The sequence below is a fragment of the Tachyglossus aculeatus genome, chromosome 2, assembly GCF_015852505.1.
Source record: "Tachyglossus aculeatus isolate mTacAcu1 chromosome 2, mTacAcu1.pri, whole genome shotgun sequence".
Classification (NCBI taxonomy): Eukaryota; Metazoa; Chordata; class Mammalia; order Monotremata; family Tachyglossidae; genus Tachyglossus; species Tachyglossus aculeatus.
In genome coordinates this window covers 144,668,058-144,680,153 of record NC_052067.1, presented here as the reverse complement: position 1 = coordinate 144,680,153, position 12,096 = coordinate 144,668,058, and the positions used below count along the sequence as shown (strand labels likewise).

The window sequence follows — 12,096 nt, the reverse complement described above, 5'->3', positions numbered from 1 at the left end:
AGCTCACAGTCTGAATTCCCATTTTCCAGATGAGATAACAGGCGCACGGAGAAGTAAAGTGATTTATCCAAGGTCACACGGCAGCCGGGTGGGAAAGCCGGGATTAGAACCCAGATGCTTCTGACTTCTGGGGCCGTGCTCTAGAGAAGCAGTGTGGCTCAGTGGAAAGAGCACAGGCTTGGGAGCCAGAGGTCATGGGTTCTAATTCTGGCCCCGCCACTTATAATAATAATAAAGGCATTTATTAACTGCTTACTCAAGCACTGTTCTAAGCGCTGGGGAGGTTACAAGGTGATCAGGTTGTCCCTGGGGGGCTCACAGTCTTCATCCCCATTTTACAGATGAGGTCACTGAGGCACAGAGAAGTGAAGTGACTTGCCCAAAGTCACACGGCTGACATTTGGCAGAGGCAGGATTTGAACCCATGACCTCTGACTCCAAAAGAAGTGGAAAGTGGACTCTTTCCACTGAGCCACACTGCTTCTCTGTCAGCTGTGTGACTTTGGGCAAGTCACTTCACTTCTCCGGGCCTCAGTTCCCTCATCTGTAAAATGGGGATTAAGACTGTGAGCCCCACGTGGGACAACCTGATCACCTTGTATCCGCCCCCGGCACTTAGAACAGTGCTGGGCACATAGTAAGCGCTTAACAAATGCCATCATTATCATTATTATTACTAGGCCACTCTATCTACTAGACCCCACTCAGGCTGGTGGCAGTGAATCCCCTCACTGAACAATCCCAGCATTTTCCACAGAGGAGCATTTCACGGTGTTTCTATTGCTCTTCACCAACTTGGCTTCCTTTGAAATAATGAGGATTTATCTCACTTTCCCAATTAGAGCACAAGCCTGTAGATATTAGACACTGCGTCTGCTTCCTACAGCACCTGTATATATGTATATATGGTTGTACATATTTATTACTCTATTTATTTATTTATTTATTTATTTTACTTGTACATTTTTATCCTATTTATTTTATTTTGTTGGTATGTTTGGTTCTGTTTTCTGTCTCCCCCTTTTAGACTGTGAGCCCACTGTTGGGTAGGGACTGTCTCTATGTGTTGCCAATTTGTACTTCCCAAGCGCTTAGTACAGTGCTCTGCACATAGTAAGCACTCAATAAATACGATTGATTGATTGATTGATTGATTCCTTCACAACTCCTTTTATTCATTCATTCCATTGGATCGACTGAACGCTTACTGGGTGCCGAGCACTGTACTAAGCGCTGGGGAGAGTACACTACAACAATCAACAGACACATTCCCTGCCCACAAGGAGCTTCCAGTCTACGAGGGGAGACAGACTTTAATAGAAATAAATTACATATATGGGTATAAATAGAGAAGCAGCATGGCTTAGTGGAAAAAGCATGGGCTTGGGAGTCAGAAGTCGTGGGTTCTAATCCCACCTCCACCACTTGTCAGCTGTGTGACTTTGGGCCAGTCACTAGAGAAGCAGTGTGGCTAGAGAAGCAGTGTGGCTCAGTGGAAAGAGCCCGGGCTTTGGAGTCAGAAGTCATGGGTTCAAATCCTGGCTCTGCCACTTGTCAGCTGTGTGACTCTAGGCAAGTCACTTACCTGATCACCTTGTAACCGCCCAAGCACTTAGAACAGTGCTTTACACATAGTAAGTGCTTAATAAATGATATCTTTATTATTATTACTTATTCTCTGTGCCTCAGTGACCTCATCTGTAAAATGGGGATTAAGACTGTGAGCCCCCTGTGGGACAACCTGATCACCTTGTAACCTCCCCAGCGCTTAGAACAGTGCTTTACACATAGTAAGCGCTTAATAAATGCCATCATTATTATTATTATTCTCCGAGCCTCAGTTCCCTCATCTGTAAAAGGGGGATGAAGACTGTGAGCCCCACGTGGGACAACCTGATCACCTTGTATTCCCCCCAGAGCTTAGAACAGTGCTTTGCACAGAGTAAGCACTTAACAAATGCCATCATTTGTGGAGCTGGGGGAAGGAAGGAAGGGAGGAAGGGAGGAAGGAAGGAAGGAAGGAAGGAAGGAAGGAAGGAAGGAAGGAAGGAAGGAAGGAAGGAAGGAAGGAAGGAAGGAAGGAAGGAAGGAAGGAAGGAAGGAAGGAAGGAAGGAAGGAAGGAAGGAAGGAAGGAAGGAAGGAAGGAAGGAAGGAAGGAAGGAAGGAAGGAAGGAAGGAAGGAAGGAAGGAAGGAAGGAAGGAAGGAAGGAAGGAAGGAAGGAAGGAAGGAAGGAAGGAAGGAAGGAAGGAAGGAAGGAAGGAAGGAAGGAAGGAAGGAAGGAAGGAAGGAAGGAAGGAAGGAAGGAAGGAAGGAAGGAAGGAAGGAAGGAAGGAAGGAAGGAAGGAAGGAAGGAAGGAAGGAAGGAAGGAAGGAAGGAAGGAAGGAAGGAAGGAAGGAAGGAAGGAAGGAAGGAAGGAAGGAAGGAAGGAAGGAAGGAAGGAAGGAAGGAAGGAAGGAAGGAAGGAAGGAAGGAAGGAAGGAAGGAAGGAAGGAAGGAAGGAAGGAAGGAAGGAAGGATTTCTAAGGAGAATGCCACACTATGCCCGGAAGAATAAACTGATTAAACAGGTCTACAGCTTCAAGCAAAATACCATCACTATTATTATTATTATTATTATTATTATTATTATTATTATTATTATTATTATGTGCTGTGGGGCTGGGCACGCTCTATTTCCAAGGAGAGTGCCACACTACATCCGGAAGAATAAATCGATTAAACGGTTCTACAGCTTCAAGCAAAATGTGGCTCTCTCTCCCTCTCCCCTCCAAGCACCCATGGGGATTTCTTTTTTTTTTAATTTTACCTCTTTCAAATCCTGCACGACAGCCGTGAGGCGCTCATTTTCCGCCTGCACGTTGGTGACGACAGCCCGGCTCTGCTTCAGCTCGTTCTGCATCTCCAGAATCTTGGCCAGATAGTAGGCCTCTTTGGACGCCGACTCCTGCAGGAGAGCCTCCTCGCGGGTCTCGCCATCCTCGGCCACTTTGCGGTGAATGGAAAACGACTGCCCAAACGCCTGCGGAAACACAAAGCCAATCAACACCTACGCAGTACTAGTTGGTTGCATATATTGAGCGCTTACCGTGTACAGAGCACTGTACTAAGCGCTTGGGAGAGTATGACACAATGGTAAACAGACCTGCTCCCTGCCCAGAACAAGCTTGCAATCTAGAGGGAGAAAGGAGAGGTGCCAACTGGGGAGTGAGTAACCTACGCTCCATCGGATGTGTCAATGGGTAGGGAGAAGCGAGGACTAAGAGAAGAGTTCGTCGATCAATCAGTAGTATTTGTTGAGCGCTTACTGTGTGCCGAGCACTGGACTAATCGGTTGGGAGAGCGCAATTCAAGAGAGTCGTAAACTCGTTCCCTGCCCTCAATAAACTTAAAGTCAAGACCTCTCAAAGTAAGGTGCACTTTTAATAATGATAATAATTATGGTACTTGTAAAGCACTTACTATGTGGCATTCATTCATTCATTCAATCGTAATAATGATAATAATGATGGTACTTTTAAAGCGCTTACTATGTGGCATTCATTCATTCATTCATTCAATTGTATTTATTGAGCGCTTACTGTGTGCAGAGCACTGTACTAAGCACTTGGGAAGTACAAGTTGGCAACATATAGAGACGGTCCCTACTCAACAATAGGCTCACAGTCTGAAAGGGGGAGACAGACAACAAAACAAAACGTGTGGGCAGGTGTCAAGTCGTCAGAACAAATAGAATTAAAGCTAGATGCACATCATTAACAAAATAAAGAGAATGGTACGGTCCTCTCCTGGTTCTCCTCTTATCTCTCCGGTCGTTCATGCTCAGTCTCTTTTGAAGGCTCCTCCTCCCCCTCCCATCCCCTTACTGTGGGGGTTCCCCAAGGTTCAGTGCTTGGTCCTCTTCTGTTCTCAATCTACACTCACTCCATTGGTGACCTCAGTCACTCCCACGGACGCTGATGACACCCAGATCTACACCTCTTCCCCTGCTCTCTCCCCCTCCCTCCAGGCTTGCATCTCCTCCTGCCTTCAGGACATCTCCATCTGGATGTCTGCCCGCCACCTAAAACTCAACATGTCCAAGACTGAACTCCTTGTCTTCCCTCCCAAACCCTGCCCTCTCCTTGACTTTCCCATCTCTGTTGACGGCACTACCATTCTTCCCACCTCACAAGCCCGCAAACATGGTGTCATCCTCGACTCCGCTCTCTCATTCACCCCTCACATCCAAGCCATCACCAAAACCTGCCGGTCTCAGCTCCGCAACATTGCCAAGATCCACCCTTTCCTCTCCATCCATACCGCTATACTGCTCGTTCAAGCTCTCATCCTATCCCGTCTGGACTACTGCATCAGCCTTCTCTCTGATCTCCCATCCTCGTGTCTCTCCGCACTTCAATCCATACTTCATGCTGCTGCCCGGATTGTCTTTGTCCAGAAACACTCTGGGCATGTTACTCCCCTCCTCAAAAATCTCCAGTGGCTACCAATCAATCTGAGCATCAGGCAGAAACTCCTCACCTTGGGCTTCAAGGCTGTCCATCACCTTGCCCCTTCCTACCTCACCTCCCTTCTCTCCTTCTCCAGCCCAGCCCGCAACCTCCGCTCCTCCGCCGCTAATCTCCTCACCGGGCCTCGTTCTCGCCTGTCCCGCCATCGACCCCCGGCCCACGTCATCCCCCGGGCCTGGAATGCCCTCCCTCTGCCCATCCGCCAAGCTAACTCTCTTCCTCCCTTCAAGGCCCTACTGAGAGCTCACCTCTTCCAGGAGGCCTTCCCAGACTGAGCCCCTTCCTTCCTCTCCCCTTCGTCCCCCTCTCCATCCCCCCCACCTTACCTCCTTCCCTTCCCCACAGCACCTGTATATATGTATATGTTTGTACATATTCATTACTCTATTTATTTATTTTACTTGTACATATCTATTCTATTTATTTTATTTTGTTAGTATGTTTGGTTTTCTTCTCTGTCTCCCCCTTCTAGACTGTGAGCCCACTGTTGGGTAGGGGCTGTCTCTATAGGTTGCCAACTTGTACTTCCCAAGCGCTTAGTACAGTGCTCTGCACACAGTAAGCGCTCAATAAATACGATTGATTGATTGATTGATGTGCGAGTAAAATAGAGTAATAAATCTGTATAAACATATATACAGGTGCTGTGGGGAGGGGAAGGAGGTAGGGTGGGGGGATGAGGAGGGAGAGAGGAAGGAGGGGGCTCAGTCAGGGAAGGCTCTTGGAGGAGGTGAGCTCTCAGTAGGGCTTTGAAGGGAGGAAGAGAGCTAGCTTGGTGGATGGGCAGAGGGAGGGCATTCCAGGCCAGGGGGAGGATGTGGGCCGGGGGTCGATGGCAGGACGGGCGAGAACGAGGCCCGGTGAGGAGATTAGCGGCGGAGGAGCGGAGGGTGCCGGCTGGGCTGGAGAAGGAGAGAAGGGATGCGAGGTAGGAGGGGGTGAGGTGATGGACAGCCTTGACGCCGAGAGTGAGGAGTTTTTGACTGATGCGTAGGTTTTGCTTGATGGCAGGCACTGCTTTAAGCCCTGGTCCAGATACAAGGCAATCAGGTTGGACAGGGCCCATATCCCACACGGGGCTCACGGTCGTAATCCCCATTTGAAACATAAGGTAAACTGAGACACAAAGAAGTGAAGTGATTCGCCCAAGGTGACACAGCAGACAAGTGGCGGAGCAGGAATTAGAACCCAGGTCATCCTGACCCACTAGGCCACTCTATTAATAATAATAATAATAATAATTAATAATAATAATGATGATGGCATTTAGTGGAAAGAGCCTGGGCTTGGAAGTCAGAGGTCGTGGGTTCTAATCCCAGCTCCACCACTTGTGAGCAGTGTGACTTCGGGCAAGTCACTTCACTTCTCTGGGCCTCAGTTACCTCATCTGGAAAATGGAGAGTAAGACTGTGAGCCCCATGTGGGACATCCTGTTTACCTTGTATCTACCCCAGAGCTTAGATCAGGGCTTGGCACTTAGTAAGCACTTAACAAATACCATTATTACTATTATTACTATTATAGTTGTAGCAATGGCATGTACCAGGTGCTTACTGTGTGCTGAGCACTGCACTAAGCACTGGGAAAGAATAGACAGGTGGGAATTAGACTGGATCTCTACAGAGTTCAAATACCTTTACCTCACACTTATTTTTAAAAAAGGAAAATAAAAGAGGTCTCCACTGAGTCTTCAAATACGAAAACTGTCACAGTAGAGGAACACTAGTTCCTAAGAGCAGTCTTGGAGGCAAAATTGTTTGAAAGCTCTCATTTAGAACATATGATCCTTATGGTACTGTACTGGCCATTTTATAAAATAGATAAATGATTGTGTTCTCTCTGCCTTTGGTTACAAAGCAGAGTGAGTTGATATGAGCATATTATGGATGTAGTAATTTGACATATAATTACATAATTAATGATCAATAAATTGTATTTATTGAACACATTGTATGCAGAGCACTGTACTACACACCTGAGTGAATACAATATTAATCAATCCATCAATTGTATTTATTGAGCGCTTACTGTGTGCAGAGCACTGTACTAAGCGCTTGGGAAGTACAAGTTGGCAACATATAGAAACGGTCCCTACCCAACAGTGGGCTCACAGTCTAGAAAATACGCTTCTGCAACTTCCCCTCTCCCTCCCATCCTGCCTTTGCTGAAGATTCCATACCCTTTGCTCTAAATCCAACACACAAGGAAATGAAAATGAAACTGGGACAAATTAATCCACCAGGCTTTAGGAATATTTTGAGAATAGAAAATAACAAGCGACAGCAACTTCAAAGGCATCCTTCTCCTGTTTGCTCTGGCTTCTAAATATTAATTGAACATAAGGGTCTCAGAGATATTCGCACTTCAGGACAGAGCTGACTTGAATTGCTCTCTTGAGCACTAATTGATTACTTCACTTTACAAGTAGCATGGCCAAGAAAGGCTGCAATGGATTGGGCTTGTTCAAAATGCACTTGTAAATCCGAGTCTAGTTCTCTACTGGGAGTTTATTTTTGGCAACTCTGTGACTACCATCTCTGTTATACCGCAGTGTTCTGCACACAGTAAGTGCTCAATAAAGACAACTGATTGACAGCAAGCCTTGTCGACTTAACCACTTAATTATAAAGTTGGCAAAACAATTGTGTCCGTCTTCTGTATGGAAGAAAGGCAGCAATTATAAAGTCCACGTTGTGGGCAGGGATCGCTTCTCTTTATTGCTGCGTTGTACTTTCCAAGCGCTTAGTAACAATAATAATAACGATGGCATTTATTAAGCACTTACTATGTACAAAGCACTGTTGTAAGCACTGGGGAGGTTAGCAGCGTGGCTCAGTGGAAAGAGCCCGGGCTTTGGAGTCAGAGGTCATGGGTTCGAATCCCAGTTCCGCCAATTGTCAGCTGTGTAACTTTGGGCAAATTACTTAACTTCTCTAGGCCTCAGTTACCTCATCTGTAAAATGGCGATTAAGACTGTGAACCCCCCGTGGGGCAACCTGATCACCTTGTAACCTCCCCAGCGCTTAGAACATAGTAAGGGCTTAATAAATGCTATTATCATTATTATTGTTATTATTATTACAAAGTGATCAGGTTGTCATTCATTCATTCATTCAATCATATTTATTTATTTATTTATTAATGGCATTTATTAAGTGCTTACTATGTGCAAAGCACTGTTCTAAGTGCTGGGGAGGTTACAAGGTGATCAGGATGTCCCACAGGGGGCTCACAGTCTTAATCCCCATTTTTACAGATGAGGTAACTGAGGCCCAGAGAAGTGAAGTGACTTGCCCAAAGTCATACAGCTGACCATTGGAAGAGCCGGGATTTGAACCCATGACTTCTGACTCCAAAGCCCAGGCTCTTTTCCACTGAACCACGCTGCTTCTCTAGTGCTTGGGAAGTACAAGTTGGAAAGGGGGGCTCACAATCTTAATCCCCATTTTACAGATGAGGTAACTGAGGCATAGACAGGTTAAGTGACTTGTACAAAGTCACACAGGTGACAATTGGTGGAGCCGGGATTTGAACCCATGACCTTTGACTCCAAAGACCGTGCTCTTTCCACTGAGCCACGATGCACACAATAAGTGCTCAATAAATATGACTGAATGAAAGATACAGTTAAGCGTTAATTCCCACAGCCTAATTCATTTCAATTACATTATGTGTTTGCTAACATTTTAAATAATTATAAAATGGATTTTTTAATTGCGTAGGAACTTATATTTGTTTTCAATATATTCATTTAAAATTCAACTGCCAAATGGAAACACCAGCTAATTAGTGGAGTGGCAAGTTATTGATTTGCCTTTTGTTTCTCATCCCATGATTTCTGGACCCAAAGGGGCTACCCTAGGAGGAAATGGACGCCTTCAAGTTGAGCGCTTCAAAAGGCAATTAAAGAAAGATCCCTATTTGCACTCTACTCATTAGCAGGTAAATGAAAGCAAGATCCATTCTTTTTCTGCATGGGTTGCTTCCCGGGACATCTTTCTTCGAAGATTAATGTGTCCATCTGTTTGAGAACTCTTAGATAAAAGATAAGATCATGATAAAATAAGGCTACAAATTGGGGTTGCCCGCCCAAAGCCTGGCTATCCAAACTAAGTGATTGACATCTGGGGACAGTGCAACTGGCATTTCTCTCCGACTAAATTAAATTGACACTGGCTTCCAATAAAGTTCCAATGGTTTAACTGCTTCATGGAAGAAATCAGACTTCTCTGACCCAGACTGTGGGATTCACAGCAAGCCTACTGAAAAGCTTACTAACAACAGTGAAGATAAAAATTGACATATTTTTGTTTCTGTAGCTATGGAGGAAGCTTTAAAAATTACTTCAAGTAATTGTTTTAGGTGTACATAAAAAAGGCAATAATGTAATTCCATTTCTCAAAGACTTTTTCTGATGGCACTCTTTATAGTCAGATTAACCAGTTTGACTGTACGATCACGGCATTTAGTGCAAGTATTTGGGATCCATTACTACAACCTCTCCTTTCCAGTTGTCTGAATTGTAAAAAAAAAAATAATAATAATAATAAGGTCACCATCTGGATCATGAAACTGTCAATCCACATCTACGGTGCTTCCTTGAATCATACCACGCTGTGATCTCACTGATGCTCAAAGTCCGAGATCGCAAGCAAGGTGCACCTCACTTTGAAAACAAAAGAAACAAAAGGAAAGAACGGGTTGCAAAATAGAACTTAGAAGGAGATGAAGACTGTGGGACACATAAATACGTCTTCAAGTATACAACGGGGTTTGGCGGGGAGGGAGGAGTTCTCCATTTTCCGTGAAGGACAAAAAAGAGAAAGGTTTCTTGTATTTCCACAGGAGAAATTAAAGTGGGGGTTGGCTTGAGATACTTTTGTGCCCTAGGAAACAAATCAATCAGTCAATGGTATTGATTGAGCTCTTACAGTATGCAAAGCACTGTACTAAGCACTCAAGAGAGTACAATTTCATTGAGAAGCAGCATGACTCAGTGGAAAGAGCCCAAGCTTTGGAGTCAGAGGTCATGGGTTCAAATCCTGGCTCTGCCAATTGTCAGCCGTGTGACTTTGGGCAAGTCACTTAACTTCTCTGGGCCTCAGTTACCTCATCTGTAAAATGGGGACTGTGAGCCCCCTGTGGGACAACCTGATCACCTTGTAATCTCCCCAGCGCTTATAACAGTGCTTTGCACATAGTAAGCGCTTAATGTGTCATTATTATTATTATTGCAATATAACAGAATTGGTAGACATGTTCCCTGCCCGCAACTCAATTGATCAATCATCAATCAACCAGAGAATCGATCAATCAATCAGAGAAGCAGCATGGCTCAGTGGAAAGAGGCCGGACTTGGGAGCCAGAGGTCATGGGTTCAAATCCCAGCTCCGCCACTTGCTCTGCACACAGTAAGCACTCAGTAAACACCATTGATTGATTGTTAGTATATTCCAAATTTATTACCTCACATACCTGTCCTACTAAGATAATAATAATCATGGTATTTGTTAAGCACTTAACTATGTGCCAGGCACTGTACTAAGCACTGGGGTGGATACAAGCAGATCAGGTTGGATACAGTCCCTTTCCCATGTGGGGCTCACAGTCTCGATACCCATTTTCCAGATGAGGTAACTGAGGCCCAGAGAAGTGAAGCGACATGCCCAAGGTCACAGAGCAGACAGGTGGTGGAGCCAGGATTAGAACCCATGACCTTCTGACTGCCAGGCCCGTGTTCTAACCATGTTTCATCCTTGTTCTTCCTCCTTCTCCTCCCTCAATTTGTAAATAACGTATGTTTGTCCATTTCACCCATTAGTGTGAAAGCCCTGTGAAGGCAGGGTCTATTTTTTTGTTTGTTTTTGCAGTAATCCCCCAAGCTTGTACAACAGTGCTCTGCACACAGTAGGTGCTCAGTCAATACCACTAATTAATTGGTCGCCAACCGCTTTAAGTGTTTTCTGAAGCACTACAGTTCCACTGAGCACACCATAGAAATGGACTGTGGAAAACTGACTTTGACATTTGAATGTGCCTTATTGAATGACCTTTTCAGCCACTCAGCTTCAAATAATAATAATAATAATAATAATAATAATAATAATAATAATAATTAATAATGGCATTTGTTAAGCGCTTACTATGTGCAGAGCACTGTTCTAAGCGCTGGGGGAGATACAAGGTGATCAAGTTGCCCCACATGGGGCTCACAATCAATCCCCATTTTACAGAGGAGGTAACTGAGGCTCAGAGAAGTTAAGTGACTTGCCCAAGGTCACTCAGCCATTATGTGGTGGAGTCGGGGTTCGAACCCATGACCTCTGACTCCAAAGCCCGTGCTCTTTCCACTGAGCCACGCTGCTTCTCTTTTTAGGTTTAAAGAACCTAAAAAGGTCCAAAATGAGTTTAATGATATTGTCAACAGGTAACGCTCCTCAGAAAAAGGCACTCAAATGGTTTGGGATATGTTAGAAGAATGGAGTATGCATACTTAGCATTAGCCTTATGTTGATCTATTTTTCAAGTCTGTGTGTCTCATAGGGTAAAGAGAAATAGATAGCAAATATCTCTATCGTATTCCTCTTTTTTTTCTTTCTGCATTCAGAGGAAACATCAGTCTCGCCACCAGTCCCTCGTCCATATCCTCCCTCTGGCTGGAACTCTTCCCGCCTCCATATCCGACGGACCACCGCTCTTCCCACCTTCAAAGTCTCCCTCCAGTTATCGCCCCATCTCTCTCCTACCATTCCTCTCCAAACTCCTTAAGCGAGTTATCTACACCCACTGTCTCCACTTCCTCTCCTCGACCCATTCCAATCCGGCTTCTACCCCCTTCGCTTCACACAAACAGCCCACTCTATGGTCACCAATGACCTCCTTTGGCCAAATCCATCGGCTTCTCTTCCACCCTAAACCTCTTCAATCTCTCGGCTGCCTTAGAGACTGTGGGAACATTATCCAACCTTGGATTCACTGACACTGTCCTCTCCTTGTTCTCCTCTTATCTCTCTAGCTACTCATTCATTCATTCATTCAATCATATTTATTGAGTGCTTACTGTGTGCAGACACTGTACTAAACTCCTTCTCAGTCTCTTAGGTTCCTCCACTGCCTCCCACCCGCTAACTGTGGGGGCTCAGTTCTGGGTCCCCTTCTATTCTCCATCTACACCCACTCCTTTGGAAATTTTAGGTCTTCCATGACTTCAACTACCATCTGTATGTGGATATTCCCAAATCTACCTCTCCAGCCCTGACCTCTCTCCTTCTCTGCAGGCTTGCATTTCCTCCTGCCTTTAGGACATCTCTTCACACCCGGATCATTTTCCTAAAAAAGAGTTGTTCGATTCACAGCTTCTTACTCCTCAAGAACCTCCAGTGGTTACCCACCCAACTCCGCATCAAACAGAAACTACTGATCCTCATCTTTAAAACATTCAATCAGCTCATCTCCTCGGATTTTGCCTCGCTGATTTCTTACTTCAACCCAACCCGCACACTTTGCTTCTCCAATGCTTTGGTGCCTGGGCTACTCAATGACCCAAAGGCCATCAAAGAGAATGACCATAAGGGGGATTTTCTCC

General features: G+C 45.2%; 1 protein-coding gene across 1 annotated transcript in view; it reads right to left on the bottom strand.

Moving 5' to 3' along the window:
* Positions 1-12,096, bottom strand: part of BICD1 (BICD cargo adaptor 1) — a 319,012-nt gene that overhangs the window by 181,234 nt on the left and 125,682 nt on the right. The window contains exon 2 of the mRNA XM_038765206.1: positions 2,810-3,022. Coding sequence (XP_038621134.1) covers positions 2,810-3,022 — 213 coding nt within the window. The remainder of the gene's footprint in view (positions 1-2,809; positions 3,023-12,096) is intronic.